At 33.8% G+C, this 15,990-nt stretch overlaps 1 protein-coding gene across 2 annotated transcripts in view; it reads right to left on the reverse strand.

The window, feature by feature from the left end:
* Window positions 1-1,384: 1,384 nt before the first annotated feature.
* PM20D2 (peptidase M20 domain containing 2) overlaps window positions 1,385-15,990 on the reverse strand; it is a 15,540-nt gene continuing 934 nt past the window's right edge. Inside the window, exons 2-7 of one of the 2 annotated variants that reach the window (XM_025042730.1) lie at window positions 14,138-14,286; window positions 9,280-9,422; window positions 7,848-8,002; window positions 5,947-6,082; window positions 4,806-4,913; window positions 1,385-2,881 (exon numbers count right to left, since the gene is read on the reverse strand). In XM_025042730.1, the coding sequence (XP_024898498.1) occupies window positions 2,865-2,881; window positions 4,806-4,913; window positions 5,947-6,082; window positions 7,848-8,002; window positions 9,280-9,422; window positions 14,138-14,286 (708 nt within the window). In that variant the 3' untranslated portion in view covers window positions 1,385-2,864. Of the gene's footprint in view, window positions 4,580-4,805; window positions 4,914-5,946; window positions 6,083-7,847; window positions 8,003-9,279; window positions 9,423-14,137; window positions 14,287-15,990 lie in introns of both variants that reach the window. The other variant, XM_006926317.3, reaches the window with a different exon arrangement.

The raw sequence follows: 15,990 nt of genomic DNA on the forward strand, positions 1-15,990 counted from the left end.
GCACCGTCCTCAACTATATAATTACAAAACACTTGCTAGAGTATGTAAAAAAATAAGTTGCATATCATACCTTACAGCCTTTGTGTTAGCTAGCACAAAGATAACTTTCTTTTACAATGAGAATTTACTTTGATAGTTTGAAGGCTAGTACTATGAAGGGGACATTTTCCAAAAGACTAAGGAGATGCTTCAGGTAAAAAGTTAGAAACTCAGAAAACATAAAAACTGTCAGAAAGGCTTTTTAAAAAGAGCATATTTGATAATCATTCTTTAAAAAAAGGCTTTTTATATAAATTTCTTCTGGTCAAAAGATGGACATGACTTAGGTATTTCTAAATATTTTACAAACACTTCTTCAAAAGTTTCCAAGACAGTAGCTTTCAAGTGTTCCTTCAATCTCAGTGTTGCTCAAATGAAGTAAATCTTATGATTACTTTTGGGGGCATAGGCCATGTCTAACTCTCCTCTCTACCTCCTAAAAGTAGGCACTCCGCAATATATGTTCACTAAACTCAGCTGCTAAAAGTAAGTTAAAATATCAATATGATATATTAATAAACAGCCCTTGGAGGATTGTGGGAAATCAAAACTCTTTCAGTTTACATAAAATTCATAAACACATGAAAATGTTCTAGTTTAGTGCGCCAGCTCTAAAGGATGTTATAGGGAGAAGGAATTAAAAGGTAATATTTTCCTGAGTTGTTCCTATAATATGAAGTTTGTTGAAACCAAGAAGCAGTCTGAAAATTTTAAGAGGGAAGCTAAACATTAGCTATACTCAATCTTATTATATAATATATAGCAAGTTAGTTATAATAGTACCTGCTTTAAAAATCAAGTCACTGAAAACATTTTCAATCTGTATTAAATTTAAATCATTAATTTGAATTATACTTCTTAAAGTCTATTAATTTAACAAAGATAGCCAAAAGTTGATATTTGAAGAAAAGGCTTTCAGTTAAAGGTGTGAACAATAAAAGATTACACAAGGTATATAATAAAAGCATTTTCCATAAAAAGAAAGACACCTCAAGTATACCTCTAGTTTTAATCAGAAACGAATTCAATGTTTTAAAAATCATATTTTAAACTTTGCACTAAGTTGGCTTGGCCTTTTTTTCCAACTGAGTCAGGTTTTGGTGTACCTGAGACAACTTAAGCAAACTGAAAACACACTGACTTCAAAAATATATAATCTCGTAGAGGAATAACATACTATATACACACACACACACACATACATACATACATATATCTATCTATATATACACACATACATACATACATATCACTAAATCTAAGTGATAATAAAATGTCATCATTGAAAGTAATTCTGGGAGAAAAACTTAGTTGCTCCCTTCCTCAAGAACAAGATACAAAAGTATCAATGTTTAAAAGTTTTATTCATTGTCAACCTCCTAAAAATAAGCTATCTCTTAAGTATAGAGCTAAATATAACCATTCTAAAAATGACACTTTTCATCTATAATCTAATGCTTCCTTCTTTAACTTTCAAAATCTTTGGAAATTTAACCCAAAATATGAGGACCAAAAATGACAATTTAAGACAAGTATAAACATTTGTGACAATTTAGTACAATAACTTAGAAAACATTCTACTGAAGTATGAGTTCCAAAAGGAAAAACTATCACTACAAAGGAAGTATTCTCCTAAATTCAAATGGCATAACTAAGATTAACTATAGCTGGTTGCTCTGGACATGAGAATTTGATTCCAGCATTTATTTATGTATTTATTTATACTTTATAGAGTAATGCGGCTCAATTAACTCACTGATATATAAAAAGTAAAAAGGCATTTTAAAATCTGAATATTACAAAGCTGTTAAAGTAAAATAATGTAAAACGTCAAGATAAGATCTGAAAAAAACTCGTATTTCTAGATAGATGCTAGAACATCAGTTCTCAACCTCTTTTCTGACACGATAAACTCATGACATAACATACCCCAATGTGGTAAACCCTTATTTTGACCAAATTTTTCAAAAACTGAAAAAGGGACAAAGTATTACAGAGACTTGAAAGTGACCCAAATCTCAGTGGCACATCAATATTAGTTCCTCACCATGGTGGTGGCAGACAGCATTGGTGCAGATTTTACCTATTCCCTGCATGCCAGCTGCAACTCCACAACTTGCTCTCCCACACAAAAATACTTATCAAAAGCAAGTGAAGCAACAGAAGGCTAATGTCGAATTTTCTCTAATTTATTTTCTTAAAGTAAATTAATCACAAAAGAAATACACTTTGTATGAGTAACAATTAACTTGCGACACTTCAGAAAAGACGGAAGAATATTAGTGTGTTGAGTTACCAGTTAACAATCACTGTTTCTAGAATGTTATCAAGGCTTTAGATAACAAAACCAAATTCCTCAGTGCAGAAATTTAAAACATAATTGAGACATTTATAAAATTGATAATTAGTAGTTATTTTATACTAATCATTTCTATAAAAACAACTTATTATAAAACAATTTATACCAATTGTTTATATAAACCAGAGGTCTCGGACATATCCAATTCTCAGCCTGAAGCCTTTGTTGATCCCTTCGCTGTATATAAAATATATACCAACCAGAACTATTTGAGATTATAAATAATCAAAGGGTGGCATGGAGGATCAAACTCTAAAAGCTGACATGAAAAGACTGGTTTGCATAGGGGAAAGTCTTAAGGCAGCAGGGTAGCGGCATCTCAGAGTGAAGTACATGCAAAAGAAACAAGCTCCTGAAGTGTGGAACTCCCAGTGCAGACAAATGGCTGATGCATTACGATGGTCAAGTCAGAGAACTGCCATCTAAATCCCTTTTCTCAATGTTTTCAATTCAGATATCTGAAGTTTTATCCTAGGAGCACACCTGATCATAAGATGTAAATCAAAGAGAAACAGGTTTTTACTGTTATATAGAACAGGAGCTGGCAAACTTTTTCGTAATGGGCAAGATAGTAAATATTTTAGGATTTGCAGGTCACATCGTCTGGTCTCTGTTGCTTTTTTTTTTTTTCCTTCCTTACCAACATGTGAAAGTGTAAAAATTTTTAGGCGCTAGAGATTTAAAATTAGGCTGTTGCCAACTCGGGCTATAGTTTGCAGACTCCTGATATAGAAGATAAGCAATTCTCAAGTACTCACTCTCCCAAAAACTATTAGGAATTAGATGCTTAAAGGACTGTAAATATAAGTGATTTAATTTAACTTTCCAAATGGAGAGTTGAAGGCTCATAGGGGCCTAAGTGACTTGCTTGCAACAAAGAAGCCAAACACTCACCTTTCTCCCCTTCTCCTTCCATTTTGGAATGTTTACCCTCAAATCTAAGGACTCCCTTTTAAAATAAAGTATACTTTATTATAGCTTTACTATATTTACAGCTTTTACCAGGTACTTCTTTCATATTATCATGTTCAAGAAATTCATACTAAAATAAGAACCAGGAAAAACTTATAATACTTTTAAATTAATATTGGGCTAGCATAAGGCTTAAGGAGGCTCAGAATTGTATCCCTTAAACTCAGTAAACTATAATATTGTCCAGCCAGGCTGGACAGGCTAGCTTCTGAATAGAAGCCTCAACTAGGGCTCAACTAGGTAGATGGGACCAGTTATATGACATTAATATTCAAGATATGTAGATATTGCTCCTCTCTCATTAAGTCCTTTTAGAATACACTGGGTTATCAAGCAAACACCTTAAAGAAGAGCCCAATCCTATCCATCTACAATTCTTCCTATTACAGTGATATGGAATTAGGAGTAACATTTTAATGCTGCTTCTCAGAGTTAACTATATATCAGAAGGAACATTTTTGTTTTCCTTCAAATGGTAAAACTAAAGCTTATTCTTTGTACCTGAGTTTCTGGTTGTTTTCCACAACGTTTCTGATTAAAAACCTATTTTTATCATCAATAAAGAGATTCTCTAAACCAAAACATATATAGTCAGATATCACAATGAACTTTCTCTAAATTTAGAACTTGAATTTTAAAACTTTATATAACAATTTTACCACCCTCTACCAAAAAAAAAAAAAATTTTTCATGTGTCAATTCTGAATATAAAGTTTGAAATCTCTTGAATCTTTTAAAATATACTCATACAACATACGAATTTATAAACTATCACTGATAAACCATGTATCATCCAGGTTGTTTAAGAAATGCCATCACATATTAGCTTCTGAAAGATCACAATTCCATCAAATATAGATTTGTGAAAATTTTAATTTTAGACATGAGGTAATGTGTTTATGTGTTTTCTCCACATCATGCCCTCGCTTTTCAGATAGGAGGAATATAACTCCTTTAAAGACTGAAAAACAAGCATGTCCTCCTTTTTCATCAAAAAAAATTAAAGAAAAAGATCACTTCTTAATGATTCAAAAGTGTCTCCTAAATCTTCCTTTTATTCTGCTCTATTTAAAAACTCTTCTTCTTGAAGCTTCAATTTAAAGTCCTCTCTGATTCCTTCTAGCAATTCTGGTTTAAAAATAACATCCAACGCAGTCATTGCCAGAGCTTTGGCTGTACGCAGAGTATAAAACTGAGCTTCCTGTGAACCTAAAAGGTAGAGAAAATAAGGATACCTCCATGTTCATCATAAATTAATGTATTAGTTTTCACGTTAGCTCTTAATAGCTAAATTGTTTCTCCACTGCCCACCACGATATCATGTTTCCCGAGGTGATGTTAGGTAATGTAATAACAGGCTAAACTAAACAGTTGGAAAGGCAGCTACTGCTACAAAAAGACAACACATACCAAAACATCCACTTCTAACACTTACCTGCGGCTTCAGTATACTGTTCCGTATGATTCAAGGCTTCGGACCCAATGTAAAAATATGGATGAATCCCAGGAACCACAAAGCTAACATTTCCAAAATCAGTAGATCCTTGAAAAGGTAAGGCAATCCATGAATTTCTAATTGCTAGTTCAATAGTTACTAGACCATCCTTATTCATTCCCCTTAGTACCTGTCATGATTTACTGCTTCTTCCCTTCTAGAACTTCTCTACTCCTTTGGCTTCTACGAGTCTACTCTCTCCCCAATGCCTGCCTTTCTCTCTGTCCGCTGTCTCCTCCTCGATCATTTCCTTTGCTTGTCTACTAAGTGCTGGAGGTCCCTAGGGTTTCATCTTTGAGTTTCTTCTTCTTCTCCCTCTGTGTACCTGGGAAATCTCATCAAATCCTATGTTTTCAATTACCTTTCAGACACTGGCAACTCCTAAATCTCCAATCTAGACACCTTTTGCGGATTCCAGAGTCAATGGGCTACTGGACAGCTCCCCTTATAATCCTATAAGCACCTCAAATTTAACATACTAACCATTTATACCAACCTGCCATACCCCAAACTGCTCATTCTCTTGAACTCCTTATCTTAATGAATGCCATTAGCACCCCATTTTTATCACCAAGTCTTTCTGAGTCTACTTCATCAACATCTCTTATTATATTTTTGGGAGATACATCTCCAACATGCAAATGTAAAATGCTTTTAAAAGGAAAAAATCTAAAATAACCCCAATACACTTCTGATTGTTTAAATTCTAATAGCTGTTTGTTACTCCTCAGAATCTGAAAATGACTCCATATAACTAAGTACTTAGTAACCTGCACATTGATGGCTGAGAATGAAGTAAAATTCTATTTAAAAATTAGAACTAAGCAAATTTAAACACTACAAATATATAGAATATAAAGCTAAAAGTATGTTGGCTATTTCTAAATTCAAATCTGCTCATTTGATACTCTACATTCACTGAAGAGTTCATTAGTTTCTTTCCCCTAACCATTAAGTTTGTGAAAAATATCACTAAAAATATCAGCAATACCTCCCTATCTCCAAAGCTGCTAAACAAAACCATTTAAGATGGTATTTCCCTTCCTCCAGTAGCACAACATATATGAAAGAACTTAGTTACCTGAAGAGCCATTCAAAACTGCATCTTCTGAAATGAACTCTATTCCCAGCTTTTCCCCATTTTCAATATAAGCTTTCCAAAGGCACTTATTGGGAAGGACATTATAGTAATCATGTGCTCCACCTTTAATTTCTACCTAATAAAAAATTAAAAAACAAAATTTGAAATAAAAACCCTCAAATTTACTATTTAAATTTCTAACCAGCAATTAAAAAAAAATTTTTTTTGAAAGAGGTTTAAGAGCAGGCACTTTTCCTTCTGGATATGAACTCTCTCAAATCTCTTCAAAAATTATGTATTTTCTATAACAAGAATTCTTAGGACACTATCTCCTTTGTCACATATGCACTGAACCACATGACATCACCAGGCTCTACTAGCCAGTGAGTCTCAACTTCAGTCACCTAAGTAAGGGAGTGTGTGTGTTTGGGGGGGACGGTGGGGCAGTCATCAAGTAATTCTGATGCAGGTGGTCCAAAAACCACACTCCGAAGAAAACTTCTTGAGGCTGTAGCGTCTAAAAGAAAAAAATTAAGCTTTACTAATATTCTCTATACAAACCGACATTGATACCATTGCCTGGTCTGAAAGGTATAAAGAGAAAGATAGAAGACTCACGATTTATAGTTTTGATTAAGTCAAAATGGGCAATACTGCCTCAAACTAAAGATAATACCTATAACATTAGCAAAAGCCAATTATAAAACGGCAGAGATGACATTTCTTCTATTCTTAGCAACATCTAAGTTAGAAACAATGACGACCTTATCTGATATCATGTCAGCCAAAATGTAAAAAGTTATGAAAAGACTATTTAAAATACAGATTTAAATCCAATAACAATGAATCTTATTCTAAGGGAATACTGTATTTTGAAATACTAGCTAATGATAATAGTTCATGTATTTATTTTATAAATAAGTATTTTAAATATTTATAATTATAAACAAACAAGGGATAAATGCTTAATTTTTCACTCTTTGGACAACTTGACGTATCCTGTCTGAGAATCACTGCTACTGGCTGAGATACTGTTACTATCTGAATAAACCATAAACCTCCAGCCTAATGAGGGCAGGAAAAAAATAAGGTGCTATGTATGAGGGTTAGACCCTAACTCTTCATAAACATTATTTCATTTCATTCTCACAAGAACCTTAAGATAGATTATATTACTATCTCCATTTTTCAAGAGAAAATGGAAGCCCAGAGATATTAAATAACATTTCCAAAAGTTACAGAATCAGTGAGGGTGAGAGGCACAGATTCAGATCTTGTCTTTCCAATGAGATTACAGGTTCCCTCTAGGGCAAGATTTATATAAGTTCTTCTGTAACTTCTCATCCCACTGTATGCCTTACATGATTGGTATATAAATGTTACTGACTTTATGGTTCAAATGAACAAAACCTCTTGACTAACTTCCATTTTAACTTTTTAACATTTTAACATTCTATTCCATTTTAACATTCTATTTTAACTTTCATTCCAGCAAGCCCTTAGTATTTATATAACTACACATATCTGTAACTTCACCAAAAATAACTTTTGCTGATTTTGCCATAAATTTCCTTTACAGAAACTACAAAGAGCAATTCTAAAAGCATAACTACTAATAAGGAAGGATTTAACTTGCAAAAAAGCAGGAATTCTATCTAAGCAGTATTAGAGTTATTCTAATTACTGTGTACAAAGATGACTGTAGTCTTCCCTATGCAGACAATGAATAAAATAAATAAGAATTAAAGATTTTCACATCAACTATTCAGCCAACTGATTTTATGTATTCGAGACATCAAATGAAAAAGAAGCAAGTACGGTTCTTATATAACTTAGTATAAATAACCCCAGCCCACATATATACCTTTGATTATCTTAGATTAACTCTTAAAAGTCCTTACTGTGCATCCAGTAGATAAAGCTGCAGCTTTAAAGCAATCTTCTGCCTTTTTGGTCAAAACTGCAAGTTCTCTCATTGAAGGTGCACGGAAGTAATAGATTAATTCAGAATAAGAGGGAATGATATTGGGTTTTACACCACCATTTTTTATTATACCTATAAAAAGAATCAAATTATTGGAATTGAGCTTGGAGATCATTTCTTTAAGCTTCAACACATCCATCAAGTTTTACAGCCAATATGTACACAGTGAACAATAATTTAAATTTATTTGTTTCATAAAAGTATGAATCAAAAATTTTGTGATGTTTTACAACAGAAGTTCCTATACATAGAGTAATACTTTGATTAACAGGAAAAGAAAAGAATTGATTACATGTACTTTATTCTAAAGAACTTACAAGAAGTTAGGATTCCTGACTATAAAAAAAACTTAGAAATTTTTATAACTATATTAACCCTTCTGGAAAATACTTTAATTTCAGTAGGCTTTATTACAGTCGTACATTTTAATAAACTTTTGATATAAGATAAGAAAAAAACCGATAGTATGAGTTCTATAATTATCCTCGTACCTCAAGAATCCCGTGAATATTTAAAATGACATTTTGCTCTGGGAAGATAATTTTCATGCCAAGGAGAAACCAATGCAGGTCAAAGATCACTAAATCGAGATCACTAAGTACTATTAACTGTCGAAACAAATGCATCTATTTGGAACTACACAGAGAAGCAGGATTTATCCACTGAAATTCTAACTAAAATAGATATGCAAAATCTAATTTTATATGACCTGTTTTTAACAAATATTTTTTTACATATTCATGTTTATTCCTTTTAAAGAAACTAAGGTAGGAAATTGGTGAAAATGTAATTACAAACTAATTTCAGCCTACAGCAAAATCAGGTAAAGAATATTAAAGTATAATAATTTCTCAAATCATAAGGAAATAAACTAAAAAATAAATTTGTACTTTCAAGACAGTACTTTATTACTGTATTTATATTAAGACAATACATATAATTTTAAAAGATGTTACTTAGGATTAACAGCACTTGAGTAAATACAACTAGTCATTGTAACTTTTTTAAATTGAGGAAATGACAAAATTTTGTTATCATTGAGATAGTCAGTATAACTGGAAAATCAAGTTCCAACTTTCAAATAAACAGAGAAAACACAGGTCCTTATATAAAACCATTATCTCTAATATCAAAATGACCATTCCATTTATATATAAATAATCTTAACTGTCTTTTTACCCACGCATGGACAAATATCCTAGAATCCTGTCTTTAACTTCTGAAAATGTTTACAAATTTTGGAATATTCCTATAAACTACATAAAATGTTTCCAATTTAAAAAAGTAAATTATATTTTACTGAAATATATTAAGCACCATCTATTACACAAAGTATGTGACATTCATACCATGAACTCTCCAGGTTGGTTTCATTTGTTGTCTTAACACAGAGAGGTTGCTGTAGGCGAGAACAGCAGCATCTAATGCATTTACTCCCTCCCAGGGATAAGCTGCAGCGTGAGATGCTTTTCCATGGTACTTCACAGTCATACTAGGAAATAAAACATTATTTGAAATTACTTTTTTCAATGTCACTGAATAAAAAAATCCAAGTAGTTAGCATTACCCAACTATTATTCAAAATTCATTCTGCTAGAATTTTTATTTGCAAATCATTTGTAGCGATAACAGTAATTTATATAGCTTAGTTGTACTTTATTACATAATACAGTGAATGACACAAAGAAGGCATTCCAACATAAGAAAAAATTGACCTCCTGTACAACTTAAATCTATAAACAACTCAATTCAAACAAATATGCAATACTGTATTAAGTGCTAAAATTATAGAAAAGATGATCCTGTCACGTTCTATACTTCATTGTGATAGTTCTATACCAAAGGTCTACAAAAACTCAGATAATTGTCTTACGGGGGAGGGAGGAAGGTCAAGGGAAGAAAAAGGAGATGACATTCGAAATGGGTTAGGACAACCTCTAAAACTCAGATTATACTCACATTATAAGATATGCTAGTATTAAGTCAGTTGTTCCTGACCAGTATTTTATTAACGTCCCAAAATACCTATAACACTAATATCTTAAAATTTTATAAATTATTGCTATTCCACTCCAAAGAGTTCTCATACCAGTCTAAGTACTCAGATACAATAAAAAATAACGAAGTTTAGAAAGGGGATTGTATATTAGTTATTTATAAAGATAACTTGCTTAGATAACATTTTTTAAGCCAAATGATTAATGGTACCCACGTTTAAATTATTAAAAAGCCACTCTAGACCTTTTTTTTAAAATGTGCTAGATTCAGGAGCCCTTAGAATGCTCATGGTTATTTCCTGACTGATTTCGAACATTCTATTAGCACAACAAGTAAAAGCATCCAAATATATTTTTAAGATTGTAGGATACCTGTTATTTCCTTTGTATCTTATCATTATCCTGAAACTTGAATTTTAATGAACTGTGATAAATTTATAAAATAGAAAAGAATGTCCTTTATGAAAATGGCTCTAGCACCATTTCTTCTATGGTTCAGATCTTTGTATAATTAAAGCAAAATAAACTACAGGAAAAGAAATGTTAATGTTTGTTTTGTATCAACATTTGTATTTTAAGCTTAAAAAGCATATTTTAAGCTAAATTAAATGGAATGATTTTCAAGACATATTGTTTAATTTTAAAAAGCGATAGCCAGACCAACAATATATTTAGCAGAATACCTCAGGGTTGAAATTTTAATTTATACATGTACCTATTTACATCTATAAACAAAACCTAAAACTCCTGGAAGGACACATACCTTTAGAGAAGAGCTTAGATGTGGGAAAGGTGGTCAATAGGGATATAGTGCTTTTTCTTATTGTTAGAGATTTTTAAGACAAACAGATTAGTAATTTTGTTTTTTTTAAATTTATTTATTTCAATTAGTTTCAAGTATACAGTACATTGGTTAGACATCTATATAGTTCATAAAACGATCCCCTCAATTGCTCCCTCCCTCCCTGACCTTCCACCTAGCCAATGTATTAATGCTAATTACATCCCCTATGCTGTGCTCTCCATCCCCGTGACCATCAGCTAACCCTTTACCCCATTCTCCCAGTCCCTCCAAACCCCCATCTCCTCTATCACCAAACTGTCCTCTATATTTGTGAGTCTGTTTTTAATTAGTTTGTTCTTTTTATTCCTTATATTCCGCATATAAGTGAAATAATAGTGTTTATCTTTCTCTGTCTGACTTAAATACCTTCTAGGTCCACCAAAGCAATATCTTTTTCCATTCCCTTCCTTTTAGTCTGTGTCTGTCTTTTAACCTGAAGCGAGTCTCTTGTAGACAGCATATGTAGGGGTCTTGTTTTCTTATCCTTTCAGACACTCTGTTTTTTGATTGGAACACTTAATTCTTTTCCATTTAAGGTATTTATTGAGAGAAATGTAGTTGTTACCATTCCTTATTCCTGTTTTTGATACTTTTTTTTCTTCTTAAAGAAGTTCTTCCAACATTTCCTGTAATACTGGCTTGGTGGTGATAAATTCCTTTAGTTTATTTTTGTCTGGGAAGCTCTTTTGAGAAATCAGCTGTCAGTCTTATAAGTGTTCCCTTATAGATAACTATCTGTTTTTCTCTTGCTGCTCATAATATTCTTTCTTTGTATTTAACCTTTGGCATCTTAATTATGATATGTCTTGATGTGGGCTTCTTTGGATCCCTGAGTTTTGGGATTCTCTGAGTTTCCTGGGGTTTTATGTTCATTTCCTTCACCAGGTTAGGGAAGTTTTAATATTATTTCTTCAAACAGCTGTTCAACATCTTGATTTTTTTCAGTTATGCTGATCAGATGGATATTTGGAGCCTTAATAGTGTCCCATGTCCTCCTTAAATTATTTTTATAGTCTTGACATCTTTTTTCTTGCCATTCTGATTGAGTGTCCTGATCGGCTTTCCTGTCTTCTAGATAAGGCATTTGATCTTTTATCACTTTGTTTATTCTTTTGTTTATTCCATTTAATATACTTCTCATCTCAGATAATGTGTTCTTCATTTCAGACTGGTTTTCTTTTATAATTGCCGTTTCCATTTTTATGTTTTTTATCTCTCTGAATTTATCTGCATTTCCCAAAAGTTCATTGAGTATCTTTATAACCAGTGTTTTGAGCTCTGCATCTGCTAGATTGCTTGACTCCATTATATCTGGATCTCTATTCTGTGCGCTCACATGGCTTTTGCTTCTTTGTCTTCCCATTTTGGTTGTCTTTCTGTGTCTGTTTCTATGTACTAAGCAAAGCTCCTAAGTTCCCAGTCTTATTAGTGTGGATTTATGAAGTAGGTGTCCAGTGGCACAGTCTTGAGAGGGGTTCAGCTGCAGGCCAAATTTAGCCCAAGCCTCTGCCCCCTCCGGGGCCACCTGTTAAGATTCAGCAAGCAATCCACAGATGCTATGCTTATAGTTGCCTCAAAAGGCCACATCAGAAACCGAGGCCAGCTGTCTCCAATGTAAGTCTAGGTTCTGCTCAGCAAGGAACACCTGACTCACTGAGGATATACCTGGATGTGGCTTGGGTGGGGCCACAAGTTCGGGGAAGCAGGGTTTCAGGGAATCTTCTGAGTGGAGCGACCTCTGTTATCCAATTTGATGATGTCTCAGCTATGGCAGCGCTGTATCTGCGCACTGGGATGGGGGAGGGCACAGTAGGGAACAATGGATACCACCAGCACCTCTGTACAGAGTGAGTCTTGCCTCGGTTCTCGCTCCAACAATGTCTCCCTGTAAGTCCCTGGTGTCCCCCGTGTGCAGCCTAATCGGCACTGGTGCTCATAGCGAGCAGGTCTGTCACTGAGAAAATTCACTCACGGACACTGCTCCTTCTAGAGGTTTCTGCCGCTGCTGCTGCCTCTGTCTCACTCCACCACTCGAGACCAGGCAGCCCTGTGTCCTCGCCCTGTCCTACCTTCTGCCGTTGCAGGGTGCTTTCTTGGATTTCTCCCTAGTTGTATGGCTTGTTCATCTAGATCCCAGGTGCATTCCTTGTTGTTGCTCTTTGTTTCTGTCACAACTTTGATTTGGTTGCCAGAAGGATGAACAGAGCCTCTATCATCTATGCCATTTTTTCCCTCTGATTTTAGTAATTTTTAATTAAATTTTTGTTTTTCTTCTCTTTTCCATCTTAAAAAATGGCCACTGAAAAATCTAAAAAGCCAGACACAAAGAAAAGGCCCAAGGCCAACTGGGCTGATTTCAGGATCAAAGCCAAGAGGTCTAAGCCTAAGTCTTAGAAGGCTGATGGGTTGGGAAGCCTGCCTGCAACTGCACGCCTCTTTTAGCCAGAGGCATTGGCAGAGATTTCTAATAGCTAAGGTTTTCCAGAGATGTACTAGTGTACATTACCCCTAAAACCAAAATTTAAAGATTCTTTCTACTGTCACGGCACCAATTCCCAGTGATAAGAACAAAGGTACCAGAACAGTATAATAGTCACCCTCTGAAAACAAGGCCTTGTGGGATGCTGAGAGGTAGCACTGCTGGATGGTTTTGCTATTACTCCCTAGCCACCACACAGGAGAATGTGTGGTTTTCCTGAAGAAGTTGAGCAGGGGTTCCTTGGGACTGGGCCACTAACTGGTCCATTAACTTCTATGGTTGAAATTCTGGCATTAAAAAACCACTTCAGTGATGCATGCTCTTAGGTACCAAAAAAGTGAGCTCTTCAACACAGAGAAAGATAAATAAAAGGCTTCAGCACCAGACGCATCAAAAAAGCATAGACTGGCAAATTCCTCTAAAATCTACAGATACTCAGTTTCTATATTTTCACTCAGGAATTTATCCTCTTTGCAAAGAACTCATATTAAATTAACTAGAAAAATATGTTTTCTTCCCAAGTCTAAAGTTATCGCTTGCAAATAGTCAATTTCATATCAAAGGCTAGATATTTTCCAGAAACCAAATTACTCTCAGTTCAAAATAGAACATAAGCATGAACATATTCTGAATATGCTGAATCAAGAGCATATTCTTACGCTCTTTAGGCTCTATTTTAATAGTCCAATTATGGATACCATATTAAATGTCTATTTGAAGAGGCTTATCATATGTGATTCAATGGAAATCAAGTAAGACATCACATCATTACCTTTCAATTTACTTTTTAAATGTATAAATATGGAGTTCTGGTTTCCAATTAAGACATAAAAGTATTCTCATAGTCTGTTTTGCATTAAGAAGTTTATTTCAACTTGATTACTTACTCATGTTCAGCCACATCAGGTAGATAAGCAGCATTCTCCTGGGATGGATGCGCCATAAAAACAACATCGAGATTTTTAAAAGCCCCTGCTTCAATTAAATCAATTTTGCCACCACCATCTTCTTCTGCAGGAGTTCCCAGAACAGTAACCTACAAGGAAATCCCTGTGTCAGAGCAAAACAACAAAAAATCCTAGTAGGAAAATATCAAACAGGTTCCCTTGCATATGTATTCACAATCTATATTAAAGTCCTTAAACTATGGAGAGATATTTTGTTCTCTGACACTTACATAATGCAGTGGGCATGTCTATGGTACTAAATTAATCATGTTTTAATTTACGCTATTATACCAATTTGGTGTAGAGTATATATTAAAGCTACTATAGAAACTTTTCCTAATTTTCTAACTCAACTTTATGTAACTAGTGACAAAAACAAAAAAAAAGATAAATATTACATACTAAGTTTCTCAAAGTTCTTTAAGACATTTCTTAAAGCTTCTTGACTAAATCATTTAGTATATGTATATAATTATTCATAATCATTTTACTGGTAAAGAACTTTGCAGTTAGTGATAAGTTCTCCTCACAACAACCCTGTGAGGTAGGTGAGTGATCTAAATCAACATTTTAGGGAGTGTAGTTTAGAGGCATAGGGTGAAGTGTCTTGCCCTGGGTCACAGAGCAAGTCTTTAGGCAGAGCTTAGGATCAGAGGTTCAGGCCTTAACTCTGATTCCTTACTGAGCTACCACATTAAAAAGTCTTAACTCATTAATCCATTATGAAGAACATTAACTAAATCTTAAGACCACAGTTAGAAATGGCCAACTATTACACAAACTTACTAATTCGATTCCACCAGTTCAACCAGGCAGATTTATTGGTCACCAAACACCTAATTAAACAAAAGAGAACTTTACAGAATAAACATTTTACTTTGATATTTAAGCTTAACTTCTTCAAACAATTTTTTAAAGCAAAGAAAAATTATCTATAAACAACTAATATACTTTCAAGATCATGTATAAGAACACAATGAAACAAGCTGGAAAAAGTCTTAGCTTGTAAAGGGAATCGACATAAATTCTATTTTCAGATAGGACAGATAACCTTGCTAAATCTTAGCATTATCATTTGAAATTAGAAGTGTATACATTTCCCAGAGTCTATCTTTCTTTATAAATTATAAAGCACCCACACTCTTTAAGCTGCTTAGTATTCTTAACCCCTGACTTGTTAAATCTGATGACTTCTCAAGATAAGTATTGTTGATTTCTCTGAACCAGTCATAAACCTGATTAAAGCTAAATCTTTCTAGTGTTTTGTGCAATGGCAAACGATGCTCCCCTCCCCAAACAAAACAAAAGCTACCCAGATGCAAAAACAAACCCCCAGAGACAGAAAAAAAGGCAGGTAAAGAGAAAAAGCCACAACAGATGAAACTGTTAGGATAAAGGTTACTGGATAAAGGTTAAAGGATAAAATAAAACATTAGTCTTCCCCTTAACTCCATTGGTGGCTGAACTTTAGCTCAAAGAATGAAGAACATACTATCTGGAAAAACAGTACCACAAGATTAAACTTGTCCTATGACAAACATAAACGACATTTCCCCGTTTAAAGAATTGATTTTTTTTAATCATGAAATAAACATTAAGATTCAAGGGTCAACTCATCTATGCAGTAAATGTTAATCATTTCCCTATTTTTGGCATACTTCTAGAGCTTTGGTAGTTCTAACGACTGAAAATTTCCTATCCAAATGCCAATGATTCGAATCACAACAGCTCCTAAGACTGACACAAACAAAAGATTTGGTGGGGGGCGGTGGGGGTGGTGGCTAATGAAAAGG

Source organism: Pteropus alecto, unplaced genomic scaffold, assembly GCF_000325575.1.
Source record: "Pteropus alecto unplaced genomic scaffold, ASM32557v1 scaffold7, whole genome shotgun sequence".
Taxonomy (NCBI): domain Eukaryota; kingdom Metazoa; phylum Chordata; class Mammalia; order Chiroptera; family Pteropodidae; genus Pteropus; species Pteropus alecto.